The sequence below is a fragment of the Rattus norvegicus genome, chromosome 14, assembly GCF_021556685.1.
Source record: "Rattus norvegicus strain SHRSP/BbbUtx chromosome 14, alternate assembly SHRSP_T2T, whole genome shotgun sequence".
NCBI lineage: Eukaryota > Metazoa > Chordata > Mammalia > Rodentia > Muridae > Rattus > Rattus norvegicus.
This window is the reverse complement of record NC_141547.1, coordinates 37,548,529-37,574,385: the sequence shown is the minus strand read 5'-3', so window position 1 is coordinate 37,574,385 and position 25,857 is coordinate 37,548,529. Positions and strand designations below refer to the sequence as shown.

The following is a 25,857-nucleotide window of genomic DNA, read 5'->3' as shown; positions in this document are numbered from 1 at the left end:
ATCCATCTACCCCACCCCTTCAGAGAGGTTCTCTGAGCCTTAGTGGTGGGAGTTATGCTGAGACTGAATTTCCCATAATCAGTTGAACTCTGCTGTCTGATCTAATGTGGTTTTTCTAAATAGTTTTAATTTGCTACAAAGAGAAGCTTCTTTGATATGGGATAAAAGAAACACTTATCTGTGGGTATAAGCATACATTCTAGAATGAAGCTAACACTTTGCTGTTCTAGAAGCAAGGTAGTCAAAGATTCTCCTCTAAGGTCTGTGACCTCTTCAGCCCGGGATCATTGACTGAGTTCAATATCACTCATGATTTCCATCCTGCTGAGCAAGCCTTAAGTCTAAATGACTGCAGTCAGTTACCATCAAGATACGATTGTTCCTGTTTTACCCTTAGGTATAGCTGGTCATTGTTATAGCTCCTTGTTTTAGCACCATAGGACTGTTGATAGCGTCCCTTCCTTGGCAGCTTACATAGTACTTTTTGCTACTATGGAAACTACAGCCCAGGAAGGAGGTTCTCAGGTTAAATCCAGGTCAAATCTTCTGAGTTCCATGATTTAAGTATGTGATTTCCCCAGCAATAGGGACTTACTTTCAACCTACAATAGGGAACTGAGGAAAGCTGCATTAGTTTATATTGTTCTGGAAGCCATGTAGGCTAATCTGACATAATTCCAGGGGTAGCTTAATCCTTATGCCTAATCCTGGAGTTGTTGGTAGCATCACACTCACACACACACACACACACACACACACACACACACACACACGATGATAGATGTATAGTAGGTAAATAGAAAATAAATTTATATATATACATACATATATGGAAGATAGATAGATGATATAGAGATAGATGGATGGTAGATAATAGATATAGATGGATGAAACATAGATTCACAGGTAGGTCTGTAGATAGTTATTTCCCAATTAGATCCTCATTTTTTCCCCATTTTTTATGCTTTCTTAAAAAAAGAAACTCCTCTTTGCAGCAAATGGAGACTATTACAGAGACCACAATACGTCGTAACACAGAGATCAGTGTATCTTGGGAAACCCAGGCTCTGTGCATACACCAACAAGAATTCACACACCTAAGCCTTAGGTAACACCACATAAGAGAGAGCACAGGGAATGTAAGACCCTGAGATGCAGGGAATCAGCAGTGAGACTGTCCTGGGTTTGACAGTGAAGTTCTACATATATCTCAACAGCATGGCTTCCCAAACAAGACCTAGATAACGACAATGTCATTATTTGGGAATTTTAAGTTGAAAGGAGGAATGTCATGTGTACTTACCATCAACAAAGAACTGTAGGCAACTAAAGACTGCTAAGAGAAGAAAAACTGGACTTTCCCAAGGATAACCCTAGTTGGTTATCTAAAGAGAGGTCAACCCTAAAATCATATGCCCATAAGTCACACCATATAAATTCAGAAACGTGCAATCATTTAGTTATATTCACACACACACACACACACACACACACACACACACACACACACGCAAGTACAATAATTAAATAAAAGGGACTATTAAACTGTGAGGAAGTTTTGTGGGTTGTCTGACAGTGTTTGGAAGAAGAGGACATGAGAGTGAAGGCAGGAGGAAAGGCAGGTGAAAAATGATGTAATCATATTTTCATTAATCTTTTACAAATTAAGTATCATTTAAGTACCAATGACCAAGGCTCATAAGTTTAATTTTCTTTCAGAACTTGTACTCATAGCTAAAGCTCTTGTCAGGTCCATTCACTGAAGTGAATACCCTGTGACAGTTGATTCAATATGAATCTTCTGTGCACACATTAGCTTTGAACCATATTCAACCATTTCCCCTATGCACCTATCATTTGCTTTCAGAAGGTTTTTGAATTTGACAACAACAGTGTTCATCTCATCTGCAAAGTGCCTTCCCCCTGCCCTCCCCTCAACTCTCCCATTTACCCTTTCACGAGAAGGATAAGATTTTCATATGCTAGCTTTTCTGTCTAATGGTTCAACCCAGATGGTTCTCATTACAATGTAAACAGAAAGAACTGAACATTAAGAAGCGATGCACTAATCTGGAAAGCTCAAAAACTTTGCAGTGTCTTCCAACAATGTCAACCTGCCAGCTCATCATGCCCTCAGTAAATGAGTGTTCCCATAACATCTCTTCAGTGTTCCTCCTTCTCACCTTGGTGTGACCTGTGCAAAGCACATCTAGTTCTCTCTCTGGAAGAACTAGATGTTTCTCAGTAAAGCATGAAGGCAAGTACCTTAAAGTGCTTCATCGTTGAAAATATCTGCATATATGTGAGTAGGTGAGTTAAGCTGGTGGCAAAGACCACATCTAATCTCTATCTCTCGTATATCCTGGTTTCGTTTCTATGTAATAGTATACATAGTCATAGGAACATGTTAAATTTAATTGGTATTCCAACTCCTGTATTTGAATAAATGGCCTCGAAACAGGGCAATCCTAAGTGCTGGGATGAAATATATGTTGAATGAAGTCAAATCAGAGAGAGTGGTTTCAACACCATTCAAGGACTAGTCACCACTGCCAGATGTCTGAGTCGTAACCTGTGACTTTGGGAGATTTTCTTCACTGCTTCTTTTGTTATAATCTGTTTATTTTTAAATTAGTTAAAATCAGGGTTTTTAAATTGTGCTTTCTAATATGTTGTTATTGAGACCAAATGAATTAACAGAGTGTGAGCTAAGTCTTCTATTTTCAAAAGATATATCTACATATAAAAAAGAGTAAGAGCCTCTAGGTGGATTCAATAAATTAAATAACAAAGAGCTGCGGGGTGTGTGTATTGCGTGTGTGTGTGTGTGTGTGTGTGTGTGTGTGTGTGTGTGAGAGAGAGAGAGAGAGAGAGAGAGAGAGAGAGAGACAGAGAGAGAGACAGAGACAGAGACAGAGACAGAGAGACAGAGATACAGACATAGACACAGAGATACCAAGAGAAAGGAAGACAGAGACAGGAAGGGAAAGAGAAGGTAGACAAAGAGACAGAGACAGAAAGAGGCATTAGAAGAAATGTAAAATTGTTTGATACCACCTGCTGGCTACTGCTAGAAATCGCAGAAACAAGAATCTGATAAAAATATTTTGTTTCTGTCTTTAATCATTACAGTGAACAAAACAATACTCAACTCTTACCCAAATACAGCAATGTTTTTGATATTTTTCTACTACCACTGAGAAAGTTACAATTGTAACATAGCATAATAACGTTTAGAACTCATTACCATCACTTGGAGAAAGGTTACAATTATAACTCACAGCTCCTCTACACCTGTCCAAGGAAACATTGAGTCTTCTCTGTCTTACAGGCAATTTACACATTTATCATTATTGTAAAGTTCGATTATATTATATTTTCCTAATTTATACTTTGTGAGAACACAGATACAATTATGCCCTATAAGGTTCTATTTACAGCTTATACAATCATAATATGACTGCAGGGTGACGTATTATTTTTCTGCCTTACATGAGTAGATCACAGATTTATTAGATCCAAAACTCATTTCCAGAGTCGAATACTTTACTTCTTATAGGTCTTTTTTCAGTGACAGTGCCTACAACCTAAATGACACCCATTTCAGATTTTCAGATTCAAGGGCGGAGGCATAAAGGTTTTGTTGGTGTGAGTAAATGCACATACTTTTTTTCTGAAATTGTACTTTTTCCTCTTGTGCACATTTCCCTCGTTTATAATTTGATAACTCATATTCCTTCATGTAATGAATTGTTATTGATAATTACCGAATTCTACTTTTCACAGGTACTTGTGAGCACACAAGTTAATAAAGAGCAAAGGCTCTTGGTCTCTGTAGTAGCCATGGTATGCATGCTTCCCTTGGATTCTTTTCCTTGAGATCTTGTGTGACCTGTCATCCCTGTCATCACCTTTCCTGCATAGTTTGCACTCGTTTGCACAAGCCTATTCCCCAGTAAACTGCATGCCATCTGCCTCTTTCCAAAAATGAAAAAGAAAGGGGGCACCTAGTGGAATGTAGAAATGTACTACAAAGTTATAGAATACATGAATATTTATTTAAATGGCTCCCTAATGATCTAGAATGGAAAAACATGTATTTATTAGCATAATACCAAGAAACCTATCACTTCTTTCCTGAAATAATCCCCACATTTTGGACATGGTAGAATACAGCAAATACAGAGGCGAATGCCAGCAGCAAACCACTGAACTGAGAATAGGTCCCCTGTTGAAGGAATCAGAGAAAGAACTGGAAGAGCTTGAAGGGGCTCGAGACCCCAAAAGTACAACAATGCCAAGCAACCAGAGCTTCCAGGGACTAAGCCACTACCTAAAGACTATACATGGACTGACCCTGGACTCTGACCCCATATGTAGCAATGAATATCCTAGTAAGAGCACCAGTGGAAGGGGAAGCCCTGGGTCCTGCTAAGACTGAACCCCCAGTGAACTAGTCTATGGGGGGAGGGCGGCAAGGGGGGGAGGGTTGGGAGGGGAACACCCATAAGGAAGGGGAGGGGGGAGGGGGATGTTTGCCCGGAAACCGGGAAAGGGAATAACATTCGAAATGTATATAAGAAATACTCAAGTTAATAAAAAAAAAAAGAAAAAAGAAAAAACCAGAGCTCTCCAAGAGATATTAAAATGTAAGAACACAAATGTGTCCTACATATAATTGGGGAAGCTGCTTGACAACCCATAATAGGTCACTCTGTGTAGAGAAGTAGGTTGGGAAAATCTAACATAGCAAAACAGGCAGTAAGGAGAAATGTGATATCAAGAAGACCACAACTGAATTAGTAGATAACATGTACAAGACTGAAGGATACAAAATCCAGGCCTTCAGGGGAATTGCACAAAGGATACAAGCAAGAAAATAGAAACTGAGGATTTCAAGCAAGGCCATAACATCAGAGCCTGATTTAAAGATTACTTCAGATACTTTACCTAGAGCTGAGGTGATAGTTTTCACATCTGTTTTCATTTTCCTTCTTCAACCACACCCAAGCTTTTATAAATGTGTTTAGTTTATTGTATAGATTTTTTTTAACTTGAGTATTTCTTATATACATTTCGAGTGTTATTCCCTTTCCTGGTTTCCGGGCAAACATCCCCTTAATCCCTCCCCCTCCCCTTCTTTATGGGTGTTCCCCTCCCCATCCTCTCCCCATTGCCACCCTCCCCCCAACAATCTAGTTCACTGGGGGTTCAGTCTTAGCAGGACCCAGGACTTTCCCTTCCACTGGTGCTCTTACTAGGATATTCATTGCTACCTATGAGGTCAGAGTCCAGGGTCAGTCCATGTATAGTCTTTGGGTAGTGGCTTAGTCCCTGGAAGCTCTGGTTGCTTGGCATTGTTGTACATATGGCGTCTCGAGCCCCTTCAAGCTCTTCCAGTTCTTTCTCTGATTCCTTCAACGGGGGTCCTATTCTCAGTTCAGTGGTTTGCTGCTGGCATTCGCCTCTGTATTTGCTGTATTCTTGCTGTGTCTCTCAGGAGAGATCTACATCTGGCTCCTGTCGGCCTGCATTTCTTTGCTTCATCCATCTTGTCTAATTGGACGGCTGTATATGTATGGGCCACATGTGAGGCAGGCTCTGAATGGGTGTTCCTTCTGTGTCTGTTTTAATCTTTGCCTCTCTATTCCCTGCCAAGGGTATTCCTGTTCCCCTTTTAAAGAAGGAGTGAAGCATTCACATTTTGATCATCCGTCTTGAGTTTTATGTGTTCTAGGCATCTAGGGTAATTCAAGCATTTGGGCTAATAGCCACTTATCAATGAGTGCATACCATGTGTGTTTTTCTGTGATTGGGTTACCTCACTCAGGATGATATTTTCCAGTTCCAACCATTCGCATAGATATTTTTTAAAAGGTACATGTTCTATGTAGTTTTGACTGGTCCAGAACTTACGTTATAGACAAAACTGGTTCAAATTTGCTGTGAGTCAACGAGATCACCAACTGGTGGGGCCTGGGCTCTCACATGTATATCACCACACTCGGCTTTCTGCATGTTCTTCAAGCATTTATACTTATTTCTGTTCTTGGGCTTTCTTTTATTTCTGTGGTTCAGTCTATAATTAGTATTCCTACGTTTTCAGCCATTATTATCTCAAACATTTATTTTATACTCCTACTTCCTTCTTTCCTTATTTTCCAACTATGAATATTTAAGACATGATGAAGTCGTAGCAGCTCTTCCACTAGTGTTTAGTTGTCTGTTTGAATTACACTTTAACTTCACAGTGATGCATACCTGGAAACTCATCAGTCCTCCTTTTCTTACTCAGCTGACGGCTGAGCCTCTTCCTTGAATCTGTGTTTCCATGCTGTGTTTTAACTTCTATGGTTTCCTTTATAATTTCACTCTGTTCTGGGGAATTCATGCATGTACACAGTAAAATCTGTGTTTCCTTTTGACTATTCCTTAGTTACATCCCTCTGCCTGTGTTACTCAGATCTTTCTTGTCCTTCATGCTTACCAGCAGATCCATTAAATATTGATGGCTTACCAAACACTTTGTTTCCCATCCAGCAATACCAACAAATAAAATCATGGTATAGTGTTGGCTTTGCCACTTTACCTATTTTTATTTTACCTTCTGTCATGTCATGCAATTTTATTGTTACTAACATTACTGAGTTGGGAAAGGGAACATAGGTGGACTTGTAGTGTAGGAATTATGTTCATTGTCCTACTTTAATTTAATGTTTGCTGTATTGGGTTAATAATGCTTGCTGTAGATACGAGTGCCACCTGCCATGAGTTCTAGAATGTTCTATTTAGCTCTCTTATAGATTGTTAGAGTCCAGAGATGCTGTGATTAGCAGCTGAGGGAGGGCTGTAAATGATTGCATCTCTCTGCTAGTGACCTTATGTCCCAGGTTACAACAAACACTCACAAATGTTTCCCCATTGCCATAGCTGCTCAACTTGCTACAGCACTCAACGCATTTCTAAGAATTCAGGATGGACAGACTATGAATTATCACCCTTTTTGGTTCAAATTAGAAGAGCTAGATGGGCCGGATAGAGAAAGCTTCATTCCTATCATGGGGGAGAGCTCTAGTCTGTCTTTCTGAATGTTTTGATCTGAAGAAGGGTCCAGGAAAAGATCAGACTTATTAGTTGCAGTGACCCTGGCTATAATTCTCACGTCTTCTTATTTTTTAGTATCTAGTAATGGTAATTAGTTAGAGTCCATGAACGTGTGATGCTCCAGGAACACTGTAGCTTGATAAATGTCTCATTGCCACAGTGATACAGATTCAGTCCCAAGCAATTCATCAAAATTACTATGACAATGTTCCAACCAGCATATGGCTCCCACAGCTTCTCTTCCAGGTAAGAGCTCTTGGCTGTGTCACTCTGAGTTTGCGTGCCTCCTCACAATTTGGGATGGCACTTGGGCTGTCATCATAGTTCACCGTGAATGCAATGCGACACCTTAGTTTTCATGTTGTTCAGCTTTGGTTTGTGAGGATAGGAGAGACAGATTGCAAACTCTGCTCGTGTCAGCACTGAAATATGAAGTGTTCAGCCTCAAAACATTAGCACTTGATTTGAAAAATAAGACCCTATTATTAGTCAGATGCCTATCATTCCCTTCTGGGCGATTTTATTTTGTTTGTGGCTGATTTGCAATCAGAAAAGCTGCATAAATGCTTGCTAACAGAATACACTGATATTATATAGGCAACCTTTGAGAATTAAAGATTAGCAGAATGTAAGTTATGATAAAGACAACTCACAAATATCCCATCATGGCCTGAAATTTTAAGTAAGAAATTCAGAAATTCTACTAAGCCACTGTATGCTGCTATCTTACTTTTAAGAAACAGCCTGTGAAAACATGTAGAAATGGATGTCAATTAATTATAACCCATTAGAAGATTGATATATGATAACTTTTCCTCTGCTATTTTCAAATAATTATCCAAAACAGAAAATTCAAAAAATCAAAGTGTTTAATAATTATGCTTCTGGTTTAATTATTAAACTTGCTTCATCTTCACTCTAAGCCCCAAGCCTGAACTACAGTTTGTAAAAAAAAAAAAAAAAAAAACTATGGACCATAAAATTATTTTAATGCTTTAATGAAACCTTTAACATAATTATAGTAAGATTGAAAGTACTAATAAGCCCATACAGATATATTATTTAAGTCAATTTAAAATCAAAGCATGTAGTAACACTTAAATTTAAGACACCAAAAGATTTTTCAAGACAGAGTGAAATTAATTCACAGTATATTTGAGACTGAAAGTCCATTCATACACACAGAGATCCATGGTGATTGTAGAACTCAGATGTTGGCAGAGTCTCAAGACACCTGATCAAGGGTGGGGGTGGTACTCAAGTATTTGGTATTGTCAGAAGTATTTTTCATATTAACATAGCAAAGTTAACCAAATGTGCTGGGTATTTTTATCTGTCCTCACCTCAAATAGAACACTAACTCTCTTAAGGACAGGCATCACAGTTTTGCTTACCATTACTTCTGAAAAAACCCATCATAGTTCCTGGCAAGCATAATTTCTTTAGATTGAATAAATATAATATGCAATGTGCCTACTTTTGTGCATAGAGATGTAGAAATCTGTAAATACAATGTCTATTGCTTTACCCAGAATTCACTGTTAATCAGACGGGTTGGGGGGGGTAGGGAGGAATGAGGTAGGGGTAGAAATAGAGGTAAAGACAGAGATGAGAGTTAATGGACAGTTCAGGAACCACAGAGAGATGGAAGGCACATGGGAAAATTCAAAGGTTTTGGTCAAATGAATCAAGGAAGTATTTTTGTGCTCGTTTTCATTTGTTAATGTGACATCAACACTCCTCTAAGTTTATCTTCAATGCTTTAACGGATGCAGCTATTATAATTATAAACAAGAAAATTTAAATGAAGTGAGATTTACTATCTTATTTAAAATCACAGCATTATCAAGGAGTCAATGTAAGACAAAATTCAGAGAGCCTGACTTGAAGCTCCACAATTCTTTGCCACAAATTTAAAAAGCTGATTTCTTTCGATATTAGTTTTAGATTCATATCATTTTCCAGCAGTGCATTTTACTGGTGAAGGCTGTAAGGTCTCTCTTTTATGTTAAGGACCTAGAATTGTTGGAACAGTTGTAATTGCTTGGGATTTGGGTATGCTTAGAAAAACTGAGTTTTAAAGCTGAATGGGACTTTTAAAATCTTCGAACCACTTCTGGAGAGTGGCACAGAGGTTTAATTGCATCAAAATATAAACATCATTTTAAGTTACGTAAGACGGTGGCTTTTGCACAGCACAGCACTCCACAGTGAACCTCTTCAGCTGAAAATGGAACTGACGTCTTCTTGGATTGTTGGGCTAAGTGGTGCAGGCATATAGGTCTGCCATTTGCACTTCCTGAACAACTATACAACGCTCCTGCCATCTTCCTTCTCTCACACTGTACCTCATTCACATTCCCTCTACAACGGTGACTAAAATCTGCATTGTATAGACCTAACAGCAAACACGAATAAACCACGTAGAATCTGTCTAGTGCAGATTTCTGTAGCTTCTTTGTTTGTTTACTGTGCTTCTTAGGCCCCCTAGATAAACAGTGGATAAAGATGCTGAGAACGGAAAGCAAGGACGTAAGAGTCCCATCTAGTGGTAGACTGAGAAACACCAAAGAACACTGAACTCCATAAATGGATTCAAAATGACTCAATCGTTTGATTTTTCAGCTCTTCACGCCCCACTTGGGTTAAGAATTAGCACGGGTCATTAGAAAGGAGAGTGGGGGTGGGGAACAGTTTCTTCTCCATTCTTTCACTGTCTCCACGAAGCTGAGAATCTTTTCAAAATAAATCTGTAACCCTGGATTAATTAAACCCTTGACATTCGTGACTGAACTACTCTGTTCTCAGATGTCTCAAAGGACATGACTCAGCTCTTTAATTAGGCATAATTTGATAACGATTTGGACCTTTCAATGCCATCAGTGCTTAAGACAAAGCTCTTGCAAACGTAAACTGTCAACTTCTAGTGCACCTTATGGAGAGTGTAATTTCCAAATTTTAGCATGGCTCATAGCCAATCTCGAGATCTCTGAAATGATGGTTGTTCAGAATTGTCTTCATTAAGGTAAAGCTGGATGTAGAAATAGTCAGAAGCAGATGCCTGAGACATCTGTTTTCCTTTATCTAATACAGGCAAACCTGGTGTGACTACTGCTATATTTCACAGTAATATTGTGATTTGTTGCATTTAAGATAAAATAATATGGTTGGCACTATGACAATAAGACAATAAAAGAACATCAGACCAAAGAAAGTCCTTCTCTGTACAAACTCCCTACTGTTATCAAATCCATTTTCCTCCCATTCCTGTAAATTGCATTGCCACAAAATGCAGGTTGAATGGTGAAATGTTAATCATTTGGGAGGCTTTTGTAGCTCCCTAAGGTGATTTAGCTGGGGAAATATTCTGTTATTTATGATGAATAATGTATTAGAAAAAAGTTCCATCAAAAATTAATCCAATTAGAAACTATTTCTTTGAACTGACAGTGAACATAACTAGTAGCTTGTATAATTTTTAGAATTAAAATCTGAAAATGTACACTCATACGCCTATAAAGTAGGGGAAGAATCAAACTAGAGAAGCTATTGTTCTCTACATTATAATTTCAAAGTATAGGAATTGTAAACAAAGATACCCATCAAAATCTAAGTCAACTTAAAACCAAAGGGTACACCAGTAAGATATTATTATTTTGGAGGCCTGAGCAGGAGATGACGTCCTTCATGCCTTAGCTGCTCTACACAATAAAGTCGGAATCAGCAAAACAAATAAAATGACAATGAAAAAATCTTAGATACCCACTGTCTTCCTCATAAAATCTACAATACCATAAAGATTTCATAGATGACTTGCAAGACAAAATGTATTGTACAAACATTTTGAGAGCATGGTTAATACAACAATCAAATTATGCTCAGTTTATACTGAGTTTATAAGTGTTAGCATGGTGCAACTCTGAATAGTTATATACTCAGAAATGGCTTAATCAGGATAATTTTGCTTCAAAATGTAACAGGACAGGACAGATGAGAATGTGAAAGTTTATATTACTATATCAGTCCTATTCCACTAATAATAAAATTCATCTATAGTTCAAAGCACACAAAACTCCTTCCAATTCATCTTTTGACAGCTAACTGTGAAGATGAGAGTATAGTTCTTAGTGTTGGATGCAAATTCTGACATACTCACGGTAAACACAATTCTCAAAAGAAATACACATACACACACACATACACACGCACATGCACACACACACGCACACACACACACATACAGATGCACATGCACACACACACACACACATACACATGCACATGCACACACACACACATACACATGTACATGCACACACACACACGCACACACACATACATACACATGCGTGCACACACACACACACAGACAGAAACATACACATGTGTATATTTGCTGTTTATGTATTGACCTGATATTAGATAATAGGGTGTTATGCTTATAGAAGTTATAGGGCCTCAGAACTGTTACATGGGTCAGTTCTTTTGTAAGCAAATAGGAAAACAATGTTTATTATTTTAACTAAGAAATTGTTTCATAACTAACAACAAATCATTTTCATATACTCAACTCAGCATATAGTATAAGTAGCATTAAATAGTGCTGTTTTCAGTATTATTTATGAGCTACAAAAAAGAGTGCCTTCAACAATTATGACTATGTTGTGTTAAAATTTACAAGGCCTCATCAAAGTCTCAGTATTAGTGCGAAGTTGACCAAGTAAACAACAGCATTTACTTTTAATTACCTTCTTATACCCTTACAGAAAGATGATAGTAATTCATTAATACTGAAAAAAAACTTAGGCAGTCCAACTATATTCCCAGCAAATCATCTCAGCCCAAACTAGAACTGGAGAGGCTCTCTCTAATTTTTCTTGCCATGGCTTATTACTGTATTTTGCTTCACTCACTTTCCTAATTGGCAGTGGGATGGCTGGGATGATACTGTGGCAGCAGCAGGGAGAAAGGCGGCTGGTGGGCTGGCAGCTTGCATCTGATTAGCATGTGCTGCCTTGTGCCAAAGTCAATTCTGAGATGCCAGGTATGCCTCCTGTTAGCACTCCGCAGCCGGCGCCTCTTGGAAAAGGGAGATTGGGAATAAACTCTTAAATTATCTCTGCCATGTACAGTCTTCGTATTCATTATTTTCATACCCTGCCACCATCCACACATTTACTTCCTCTAACAGCTTCTTCTTGTGAATTTTAGTGAAAATTATCGTTTTCCTGATAAGACTGCTCCAATCCTTCAGCTACACAGACTGAAGTCTTTACTCATATAACTGTCTCCTTGCTGGCTACCAGCCCACCCATTCACCTCTCTCTCTCTCTCTCTCTCTCTCTCTCTCTCTCTCTCTCTCTCTCTCTCTCTCTCTTCTCTCTCTCTCCTCTCTCTCTCCTCTCCTCTCTTTTCCTCTCCTCTCTTTTTTTTTGCCTTGAGCTTCTACAGTGTTATTTCCTATCACTGCCTGCCCTCATCCACAGACTTCAAAATAATATGTCCATGGGTACTAGCCAGGAAACAAGCTCGGTAGGGTGAGAAATATAGTTTTGAGTCTCCAGTAAATAAAACTCTAAGTTTACAGTGGAAATTTACTCTTCACCTTGATTTAGCCAAAAGTGATTTATGCAAAAATATGAGTCCCTCTACATTTAAGAGAAATCTTGTTTTCCCCTTGATAAAAATATTAGCACACAAGATCAAGCCAACAACCAAAGAGCATGCATGGATTGGCCTGGGCCCCCTACACGTATATAGCAAATATTCAGCTTGGCCTTCATATGGGTCCCCTAACAGTTGGAGAGGAGCTGGGGCTGTCTTTGACTTGTACTCTGTTTCTTGCATTTGGATCTCTTTCTCCTCGCTGGGCTGCCCTACCTGACCTCAGTGTGGGAGGATGTGCTTAGTTCTGTTGCAACTTGATTCACCAGGGCAGGTAGATGTGGTGGGGGCCTCCCCTTCTCATTAGAAGAGAAAGGGGTAAGTGGCATGGATGGGTGGCACAGGGATGAGAGGAGGAGGTGTGTTTGAGATGTAAACTGAATAAATTAATCAATGAAAACATATTTGCATACACCCAGTGTAATTAATATCTATGAGTTTATTTTGCCTAGCTAACTATTACTACCCATCACCATCTTTCACGGCCCATAGTCCTTTACACAGTGTGTAGATTTACTGATATAGAAAATCTATATTGCTCTTGCATTTGTTATTTCATGCATCCTTCTAGCCTTTCCCTAATAAACAGCTTGCGTTTCCATTTACAGAGAAACAAGCCTAGAGTATACAGAAATTAAAAGGGTTTTCTTAACTAGCATATTCTGTTCACAGTACAATCAGTCCTAAATAGTATTGCTTATATCATTAAGTGATAAATATACACATATATGTATATGTATTGTGAAGAAATATGTGTGTGTTTGTGTGTGTGTGTTTGTGTGTGTATGTGTGTGTTTTTCCTTCCTTGTTTAATTAACTTCAAAAAAAAGCTTTCAGCATACATATGGTTTCTCACAAGTTATGATAGTGAGCTCTTTTACTTCTACTGGTGTTCAGATCATGTGCCTCGTGTGATTATGTTTCTGACAGCTGGTATAGAAGCCTGGACCCTGGATGTCTTTATAGGTTACATGCAAATGGGTATATTTTCAACACACAAATTCCATAGTAAAGAAGATATTTTTAACTTTGCACTACTTTTTTTCTATTAGTGATGACTAAATATTGAAGGCATTGATGATATTAGAGATGGAGGATTAGGTCAATGGTATTCTTAAGCAGGTGAGAAGGATGCATTCCAGCGTATAGATAAGAGGGTTTGCCACTCAGGAACATAGGTAGCAGATGATTCCTGCAAAGTAGCTGAGGGCAGTGACCCTGTGAGATTACAGCTGGGTCCACGTTTAGCTTTTGCATTGTTTTTATTCAAGCTAAAAGCCAAGGCAAAATCAAGATTCAGTGGTGGTGTTTTTAGATGGCATACATTTCTCTTTTTTTAATTGGATATTTTATTTATTTATAATTCAAATGTTATTCCCTTTTCCAGTTTCCCCTCCTTTCCAAGTTTCCCCTCCAGAAATCCCCTATCTCATCCTCCCTCTCCCTGCTTCTATGCGGGTGCTTCCCCACCCATAAATCCGCTCTTCCCCACCTCCCTGCACTAGCATTCTCCTACACTGGGGCATCAAGTCTTCCTAGGACCAAGGGCCTCTCCTCCAATTGATACCAGACAAGGCCATCCTCTGTTACATATGCAGTTTAGAGTCCTGGGTCATTTCATGTGTACTCTGTGGTTGGTGGTTTTGTCCCTGGGAGCTCTGGCAAGTCTGGTTGATTGATATTGTTGCTCACCCCTTCAGCTCCTCCAGTCCTTTCTTTAATTCCTCCTTTGGAGTCTCCATGCTCAGTCTGTGAGCATCTGCCTCTGTATTTGTCAGGCTCTGGTAGACCCTCTCAGAAGACAGCTATATCAGGCTCCTGTCAGCAAGATACTTCTTGGTATCTGTAAGAATCTATATATGTGCTGGTTATGGGTGTGGCAGTCTCTAGGTGGCCTTTCCTTCAGTTTCTGGTACACACTCTGTCTCCATATTTCTTCCCTTGAGTATTTTGTTCCCCTCTTCTAAGAAGGACTGAAGCATCCACACTTTGGTCTTCCTTCTTCATGAGCTTCATGTGGTCTGTGGATTGTATCCTGGGTATTCCAAGCTTTTGGACTAACATTCACTTATCAGTGAGTATATACCATGTGTGTTCTTTTGTGACTGCGTTAACTCATTCAGGATATTTTCTAATTCCATCCATGTGCCTAAGAAAAGAATGAAGTAAACAGGGGCCAACAATTGAGTTGAATCAAATTCCCCTCTAGAAATTGAATTTCATTACTTGCATAGAAGTGAATTTTGCTACTTGAATTGACTTGAATTGTCCTACCACTCTAAACCTGAATATACACGGTTTGGAGTCCACACAAATAAAAACTGTCAAGGATTAGAGCACTCTCTTCAAAAACCCACCCTCTGGTGATCTGATGTCAAAGAACTAGCCCACATCTATTGTTGCTAGATCTCCAGAGTTTATGATTCTTCAAAGACTCTGTCTCACGAAAGTGAGTACTGTTACTCTGCTTCAAATGGGCTGCCTACCCTTTACACATGTCTTGAAATAAAGAAGAAAGCCGTGTCTGAATCCAGATAACAATCATTGCAGATGTTTACACAGCATTTATCCTGTGCCACAACGATGGTCAGTGTTCCCTAAAGGCATGTATATGAGTGTGTTGTATAATGCGATTCTCCTAGGCTCATCTATGAGGACAAGATTAGTACATGTACAGTTTTATGGGTGGAAAAAAACGAAGGTACAGAGGATCTGAGAACCCTGTTGGAAGTCACTCAGCAATAACAAGAGGGAAAGGCCTAAGCAAGTTACTCTGTATCTAAAAACTAAGTATTTCTCATCACTTTACAATCTTTACCAACCATGTTTTAGCTTTGATAAAACATACTGAGAAATAATATAATATGCAATTAACCCAAAATAATATAACACATAATCTATAAGAAGAATTTCTAACATCTACCCACCTTCAATAGCTTGGATTTACAATATGCCCTGCCTTCAAAGAATGCTTGGTGAGCAATGGTGGCACAGTTCTTGGGGGAGTAACTAACCTATGTCTAATTGGACTTAAGGCCCTCTCCACGAGATGGAACCCATACACAACACTGCTTGGGTGACCGAGAACCAGAGACCAGATAGACCAGAGACCTGGGATAAAACCAAGTACTACTGGTTAAAGAAAGGTAACAGTAAAAATTGCTCCAAATGATATTCTACTGTGCTTATAAATCAGTACATTATTCAGCCTTCACAGAGAAGTTTCCTCGAGCAGTAGATGGGAACAAATACAAAGAATGACAATAAGACACATAAAGAGAGAGTTGTTGGATATGCAGTCTACATATAATGTCTCTGTCAAATCCCTCCCCTTAGGGCTAAGGAAAATCCACAGGAGTAGAGATGGAAAGGGTGAAACAGCAAAGGAGTGGAAGATACCAAGAGGACAAGGCCATACAAATCAACTGATCAGAGCTCGTATGACCCCATAGAGACTGAACTAGCAAGCATTGGACCTACATGGGAAAGCATTATATATATATATATATATATATATATATATATATATATATATATATATATAGAGAGAGAGAGAGAGAGAGAGAGAGAGAGAGCTTTCAGTTAATTTTTCATAGGACTCCTGAGTGTTTGAATGAATGGGTCTCTGATTCTAGTGTCTTCTCTTGGCCCTCTTTTCTCTTTGTAGGTTTGTCTTGTAGGATTCCCATGAGATGGCTTTTTTTACATTATTTTATTTTGTTTAGGGATGTATTTTAAAAAGAAGAAATTGTATAAACCTCCCTAGATTTAGAGTAAAATGTTTAAAACGGGTTGAAACTCTAGGAACATGGTTTATGGTAACTGCTTCTCATCACTCAGATGAGTTACACCATACAAGCCAGCAGGAAACCATGAAAGAAGGGTGGGGTACACAGTACAATGTGTTAAAAAATTCAATGCAGCATATATAAATATATATATATGTATGTATATAAAGAGTTATTTTGAAAACAAACAATAACTTTTAGAATTTTTGCCAAGAATGTTTTACCATTAAACAGTATCTATTTGCAAGAATACTTTCAGTCCTTATATCTATACATATATATTTCAAATCATGTACATTTTGTTCTCTCTCTCTCTCTCTCTCTCTCTCTCTCTCTCTCTCTCTCGCCTTTGTGCCTGTTTCTCATGCATTTGTATATGTATGTGCTGGCAAAAATATTCGTGCAGGTGTGGATGGATATGTGTATATGTGTGTGGAGGCCAGAGGGCAACATTAGGTGGCATTCTATAGAGACTTCTTTTATTTAAGTGTATATGTGTTTACATATGTATGTATACACATACATGCTTCTGTAGTCATTTTATAGTATATTTTTATATTGGCAGCTTAACACTAACATCCTTTGCTAATTTGGACTTAAATATGTATTGATATATTCATTGCACTTCTATTTAAATAGGTATTTTTACAGGTTTCTTATAAAATATACAAGTTTATTTTTATGCTACGAAAACCTTGTGTAGACATTAGTAAAATATTTTCCTTATAATCTGTACTGAACAAATGAGCTGTAATGTGTTTTAGACAACATATCTCATATTTACACTAAAACTCTACAGTGTGTCTCTTGTATCGCCTTGTTCTCTTCTTCATTACTATATCATTATTATCAATATTCTCCAATATTCTTTCTTTGAAAGTTACACATCCGAACTTTTGGAGTCATTACAACTATTTCCATTATTTCTGGCAACATCGTGTTTTTGCTTTTAATTAGTAATTTTCATAATGGGAAATATATATCTGAGAAAAAAATCTGTGCATCTCAATTCTGAGAAATAGCTGGTATTCAGATTCAGTGTTGAATTTGTTCATTCGTGAAGATGGTTGATGCTAAATCTATGAAAGCTTGATTGAATTCACCACTGGATCCATTTGGTATGGGAATTTTCTCTGTTTGAAGTGCCCAGTTACTTCCTGAACTGAGTACTTCCAGTTATTTCCTTATTTTTACTCTTCTGAGATTGTTTTTTTCAGTTAGTTTTTTTTCTCGCCCAGATAGCCATGCCATCAACATTACATAACTTGTTGATGTGGCCCTGTCATGTCGTTTACCTCTGCTCTGTTTACAGTCTGTAAAGTTGAGAGTAACATCCATTGATTTTAAGCTTCTGGTCTTTTCTTTCTTTGTCTGCTAGCTTGCCAATATTTCAAAGGAATGAGCTTTGATTATGGTGACAAACTATTTCTTTTATGTTTTCTATTTTTATTTCTTCTCTACTCTTATCTACTTCTCTTTATATGCATTTCATTTGGCTGTTTTTCTCTTCTGCTCTTACATGGTAATGTATATAATTTAATTATTGGAGTCTTTTTCCTTGTTAATATAGACATTAATTACTATGAATTTTCCTCTGAGCATTGCTTTTACTGAATTCTATAATGATAATTAAGCCTCATCACGCTGTTTTTGCATGCTATTTCCCCCATACATAGTCTGATTTCCTAAGTGGCTTACTATTTGGATAGCTGGTTCTTTGAGTATTTGTTCATTCCCCTATATTTCCAATTTAATTGTTATTTTTTAATTACCATGTCATTGGTATACTTGGAAGAAGGTACTTGGAATGATATCATTCACTTCACATATATTGAAAAGTGAGTTGTAACTCTAAATTTCAGATATCCTGTATAATATTCATGTATACTTGATAGCAATTCCTTCAATTTTTATCTTCCCAGTGTGCAGTTTATCACATCCATTTTGAATATTTCTTATCAGTTTCTGTATCCTCACCCATTTCTTTGCTCATTTTGTTTCCATTTATGAAATGTTTTCTTAGCTATTTTTAACATATCTTCATTTTATAAATAAGTATCTTCTTTACAATTTTATTTATGAATAGTTAATGTGGTTTTATTTCATTTGTTGCACTCAGAATATCTACTGATGATTAGAAGAGAATACATTCTTGCTCTGATTATGTGTAAATATACAGTGATTTTAATGTCGAGGAACTTTCCATTGTTGTAAATTATGCTAATACATCCCATTTCTTTGGTATACATTCATCATGATCATGTAGAACACATATTCCAAGCTCTATATCAGTAACAATGTGCACCTACTTTGATATGATGATTGAGACATGCCCAAAATAAGCATAAATATAATGATATCTGATTGGTGTCAAAAGTTCATATATATATATATATATACATATATATATATATATATATGTATATATATGTATATGTATATATGTGTGTGTGTGTATGTGTATGTATATATATACATATATATGAATATGTGTATATATACCATATATTTTATATACACTGCTCCTTTTTGAACTCTGTAGCTCAATGTCAAGCGACATTACCAGTGCACTGCTAGACTATATATAATCGAATTTTCACATACTATGTAAAAAATATTGGACAAATCTGTGTTTGGAAAATAACCAACTTATAAATCACTTCATGTAAACAATGTCAATTGTTTATAGCAAAAAAGAATTAATAATAGCATGCAATATTTTTACAAAGAAAAGATGACCAACATTAAATAAACATGTGAATACTTTTAAACCAAAATTGATTCTGGGAATAAATCTTAATTTAAATTTTATTTTCAAAAATTTTCTATATAAATCCATATACATTTTAAAATGTAATTGCTTCCCCATTATCTTTTTGCTTGCACTTTTCTTTCTTTAAGATTTGTTTTTCTCATATAATATATTTTGATAACATTCTCTACAGTTACCTAACTCTCTCCAGGTCGTCCTCAACTCAGTACCTATCCAATTCCATGTATCTTCCCTCCTTTCTCTCTTTCTCCCATGCCTGTATCTGTCAAAAAAGTAAAACTGCCAAAAAGTAAATAAATAAATGATGATTTTTAAAAACATTAAAAAATAGAAAGAATAGAAGGAAGAAAAGAGATGGGGAGGGCCATAGAAGGATGAGAAAGGGAAGGAAGAAAAGCCCTAGAGATAGAGAATAAGTCAGTAAGACAAAAGGTTTCATATCAACCACATTCCAGAGAAAGACCCATTCCTATTTGGCTAACACAAATTGGAAGTCGATCCAATTCTTAGAGCATATTGAGTCTGTTTAGTTCTTTCTAGGGCAGTTACATAAAATCTGAAAAATATTTTACTGTGACGGGGGAGATTATATCTCAGGAAAAAAATTTATGTTTAGCTCTTTATATATACCTGTTTATGAGAGGGTGAAATTGTAGTCCCTCCCTATTCTGTGTTTTCTATTCAGTTTTTTTAAAGTTTCTAAACTTCATCATTTACTGATAAGGATTCTTTCCTCTTAACCCACATTTTCCCAACTGATTTATCTGCTATGTAAATGCTACATCCATACATTCTGTTGCCTTAGCCAGAATGTTCACGCTTAGACCTGCCATTGTTTTATGTTTTATATACTTCTATTTACACATTGTACTGAACACAGATATTTCAAGTAACATCAAAAACTAAATCTATACAACCTAAATTACACACATTTTCTACTTTTCTATTCTGTTCATTTTGGTTTTGCTACTGACAACATTATTCTCTAAAAGCAATAAAGAAAAATCACTTTAAATATCTTAAATTATCTTTCCATGTGTAGTTATGTAAATATCTATCCAGACTCCTAGACCTTTTCCCAAACAACGTTTCTGCTTTTTCTCTTCATGGCCTGTATATTCTTTATTAATCACATTATTTTATTTCATTGGACTTAAATATCTCTCTACTTTGCTCTGGGACTCTGATTGTTTCTTACATTTCAGCTTTTACAATTTTTACAAGTTACAAGTAGGATGATATTAATCATACAGAGGACAACTTTAAAAATATAAATAACATTTTATAAATCTGCCACACAGCACATATACATACATATATGTATATGTATATATATATACATATATATCAATTTGTATAATACAAATGAATTCTGCCAAAAAATGGAACTTATATTTTATGTCTCCAACACACATAACAATAAAAAGCAGTTAAGAAAAAGCTAGTATACAATAGCCATGACACTTGTATATTGATATTCATTGGAATATATACATATATACATATATATATGTGTGTGTGTATGTGTGTATAATATATATATGTATAGATATATAGTGTATTGTTTTAAAAATATCAATAATACTCAAGTAGGTATCAAAATAAAACAAATAGCATATATTAAATAGCAAGCATTTTTCAGATGTTATTCCTAATATTATGACACCAAAAACAATGTGCCAGATTGCCTCTTCTGTAACTGGAGGTTCATTCTATTAAGAGGAACTGAAATCCTTTTCTCACTAAGGTCTTGAATAATACCTCTATCTGTACCTCCACTGTCCATCTTGAAACAATTCTCACCCACACACAGTGTCCCTTCATTCCTCAATGTTATTGAACATTTTATTCTCCTTGGGTATTGTTTTGTTCAGCCAAAGACATATCTGTTCTACACATACCCACTTGTTTTAAGACATTTCTCAAATATTTAATCACCATCGTATTCATAGACTTTAATTTAAGAGAATAAACTTTTGTGGATGTGGATGTGTATGTGCAATAAAGCCTTCATCCCATACTGTGATTATTCTTCGGTTATTCTGCTTACATCCACTAATCAAACCACCTGAATGCAGGAGCTATATTTTGTGTGTTTTGATTTCCAGTTCTTGGTACAGTACTGAAAGCAAATTCTCAACAACACTTTCATAAATGCATGCTGACAGGGAGCGGATATAGATCTCTCCTGAGAGACACATTCAGAGCACGTCCAAAACTGAGGTCAATGTTAGCAGCAAACCACTAAACTCAGAACAGGACCCCCTTTGGGGGAATTCGAGGAAGGATTGAAAGAGTTGAAGGAGCTTGCAACCCCCAAAAAACAATAATGCCAACCAACCAGAGCTTCCAGGGACTAAACCACTACCCGAAGACTGATTCATGGACTGACCCAGGGCTCCAACTGCCTATGTAGCAGAGAATAGTTTTATTGGGGCACCAGAGGAAGGGGAAGCCCTTGATCCTGCCAAGGTTGGACCCACAGTGCAGGGGAATGTTGGGGGGGTTAAGGGGGATGGATGGGGGGAACACCTATATGTGGAGTGGGAGGAGATTGGGGCTTATGGGCAGGAAACCGGGAAAGGGAATAACATTTGAAATGTATATGTAGAAGTATATCTAATAAAAAATAAAATTAAAAAAATAAGCAGAATAAATAAATAAATAAATAAATAAATAAATAAATAAGAGAGTCACTCCCACAAAGACACAGAGATAATCTGTTATAGAATGTGCTCAACCCTTTCTATGTTAGAAATAAAAGGCATCAAGTTCTCCTGCATTGTTTTAAGAACATCAGTTTTAAGTGGGCTTGGTGACGTGCACCCTCCAGAGACAGAAGCTAGACTCAGTTATACAGTAGAATATTGTTACAAAGAGGAGGAGTCGGTGGTCTCAAGTACACTACTTACATAAATGACATTCTATGTCTCTCACCTAAAATCCACAGATTATATTTCTTAATAAACCAAAGTAAAACCAAAGTAAATATTGAAGACCTAAAATCATGATATCCTCCAGTTTAAATTTTAAGAAGTCCATCACCCATTCTTAACTAAGAAAATCAAGTGCCCGATGGACATAAAGAAAGTCTAGCTCAATATTTTCCTTCTTCTCTAAGTGGTAAAACCGACATCACCTTTCTTCATTAAAAATGGAAGGTAAAAAAAAAATGGAAGGTAAGAAAAAATTATAAGGAACCTTTAAATATAGTATGCTTCTCCCCTGAATTAAAATCCAAAAAAGCCAAACAAACAAAAAATCCACACAAAACCTTCTTCGTCTGTTAACATAGAGAAGAATGATAAATGTAGTATGATTAAACAGAAGATACTACTAATAACAAATAGAAAAACCCACAGCTAAATATAGTTCTAGAGTATTTGCATAATCTGAGCACTTGTTTAAAGTGTAGTACTGACATAGTTTACCATTCTGTGACTCTGTCTTAGCATCCAATACCTAGAACCAACTTTTCCTGCACCACACATAGCAGGGCATGGAGGTGACAAGCATCGAGAGAGAGAAACTCTGAAATAAACTGTGCTATACTGAAGGCACTCACTCACCAAACACAGTTCTCGCTGGCACCGATTCTCTGTTCAGCCAGAATGACACTTGGGAGAGAATGACAGTCATGATGCAAGGCAGATAGGTCTGAATCACAAAATACCCAATTTTCCTTTTCAAGTGGAAATGAGCTGTCATTACCGTGTATTCACCTGGAAGGAGAATTTAAGGAGCTTAAGGAACCATAATTGTCAACCTTCAGAACAATTTGGAAATGGAAGGGATTACAAGAAGAATCCCTGACTTAAAAAAAGGAAGAAGAAAGAAATGATCACATACATTTCAGGAAAACTAGAAATGCCTCCTTAGAAAAAGAGTATCTTAAAAAGAATTACACAGTATCAGCCACCTTCCATTGCTATGCCCCCATGAGACGGTGTAAATTTTTCTCTTTAGCTCATGCACACTCCCCAGCATGGTTCTAAAGACTCTGCTAATGGATTATCTTATTAGCTTAGGTCGCTCATGCTGAGGCAGTAATTAAGTGAACTCCATCCTCCTGGGTCTCCAAAGCACTGGGGCCTGGTCTCACCATTGATGCTGCTCTCTCAGGCCAGCTTTTCACTTTCAGTTCTATCACTGATTCTGACTTTCTCTCTGCTTTGTGCCTGCCATAATTTGCTTCAATCAGTTTTGTCTAATTCTCATACCTATCTTGTTTTTTTTCCCTCTTCCACGATTTTAATTATTGCCAGGTGCCCTTTTCTTTACTGAGGACAGCCACGGAGAGGTTTCCATGCAGGCCACTGGCGATAACCCAGAAATCAAGAGTTGAAAAATCATAAATTATCCAAAATAGGAAAAGCATAAATGAGAAAACTAGGAAAAATGTTATCCCTGCTGTGAATATAAATGCTAAAGTTGACTAATTTGAGAAGACAAACATTTTTGAGTATATAGTACATTTTGTTTTAAGACATGACTTCTCAATCTTGCACGCACATATCGATCTTGTGGATTTTTGCAGACCTGCTTCAGTAATGGAGTAGTCTAAGATTATGAATGTCTCAAAAAGCTCCCAAGAAACACATGTCTTTAATCTATAGATCCCAAGGGTTAATGTTTTCAATTATCTTACGCATTTTTAATGATTTTATCCTACTAATTTCTGGGGGGAGGCATTAGATTTATTTTTAAAATGCTACTAACCTGTGCTTGATTTAATTGTCTCCTTCCCAATTGACTGGCCCAGCAAATCATACTGATTTAACCTAGAGCCATCAGGAGCAACCTGAACAGAGTCAGAAGCATTGTAAGTCCAAATATAAGTGACTTCCGAGGTCGTGTAAGCATCTGTCATGAACAAGGAACAAATGTTGGAAACACTTGAATGAGAAGCACTAACAGAATGGTTCGTCTACATTTGTAGATTCCATACAAGACTATTTCATCACAAATTAATATTTAGTGATCCAAAATCTAAAGGAAAGAATATCCTTTGATAAAATCTATAACTTTTTAAACATACTGATGAAGAGCATCAGGAGAGCCAATCACAAGCATGAAAATTCATTGGTACCATTTTGAGAGTTGATGAGTAAATTTCTCTTTCTAGATGGTCAAAGACACTGTTTCCCAAGATGCTTAAAACATTCCCTGGGTTCCAAAGTAGCAGACAAACACATTATAGAAACAAGCAATGAAGTTAGTTATACAGTTTACTTTGAAATAGTGACCACCCATGAAGTAAAAATTAGGATCCAAACATATATGGTTTTTTGAACATTGAACTTATTTAGTTAAGAGACAACAACTTTAGAAATCATAAACAGAGGCACTTAATTAGGACAGTGAGAACTAATGATAGACATTAAAAATAAATCAGAATATTAAACAGTACCATCAGATCGTAAATGCGTTTTCAACCATATCCATTTATAAACTAACCAGTAAGCACCAAGGCACGTGTATAGCTTCCCAGTGAAGATGAGTATTAACAAAGAGAAGAAAGGTAACATCACTGTATTTGAGCAACGATGAAAGACTTATCAGATGTGAAACACCTCTGGAGTTGATCAGGGTGACACGTCTGTTATTAGCAATTCTCTATGCTGATATTCCTTTGCCCTTCCGGGTACTCTTTTGGACCATCTAAGGCTCCCTGTCCCTATGCAGGGAGTCTCTTCACAATTGCAAATAAAGATGTGGGTAATTGCTGCTCCACTGCAAACCTTTGGAGAACTTATTTGTAATTTTGTTTATATGGCTGATTAGGAAACAAAGCTTAGCATGATAGTAAGGTGACAGCTTAACTAGGGAGGAAAACTAGACCAATTTTTTTCCCCTAGCATTATCTTTGCCTTCGGTTCCCTATGACACTTGAAATTAGATTTTTTTTGTTCTGTATATATTTTTGCACAGAACATCAGGGTACAAACGTGGCCCTCTTATAGAAATTAATCTAAGGTTTATTGCTAAACTGATTTCCTTTCAAGTATCAGGGGCAACACGTTGAATGATAATAGGTATGTTTGTCATTATCTGTATGATCTTTAATGACACTCAATGTTATAATTCTTACTGAATGTTGTTACTAAAATTATTATAAGTGAAATACTCCTTATACTCCTGTATGGATTTATGCATCCACAAATAAGTTGTTATGTAAAACAATTTTTAAATTGGTATTCTAAATATAGGTATAGTCATGAATACATATTTATAAATGTGGTTGTAATACTTTCATAGAGAAATATTTATCTATTTGCACATGTAAATTTTAGTTTTTCCAGAGTCTAAATTGCCAATTAGCTAATTTCAATTAAATAATCACTCATGCTGTCACTGAAAACATTAAATAATAAGTTGACAGTGTAGCTAACTAAGCATTCATTTGTAGATCATCAAGTGGTTTGCTTTGTTTCTCTCATGAGTAAACATCATGTTCCTTTCCTCAACCGCATTTCCAATGCTGTGCAATTTAAAAGACCAAACAACCATTGTTTGCATCTTATTACT

General features: G+C 36.8%; 1 protein-coding gene across 1 annotated transcript in view; it reads right to left on the bottom strand.

Moving 5' to 3' along the window:
* Positions 1–25,857, bottom strand: part of Gabra2 (gamma-aminobutyric acid type A receptor subunit alpha 2) — a 132,786-nt gene that overhangs the window by 21,152 nt on the left and 85,777 nt on the right. The window contains 2 exon segments of the mRNA NM_001135779.3: positions 22,899–23,051; positions 24,049–24,192. Of these exon segments, the coding sequence (NP_001129251.3) occupies positions 22,899–23,051; positions 24,049–24,192 (297 nt within the window).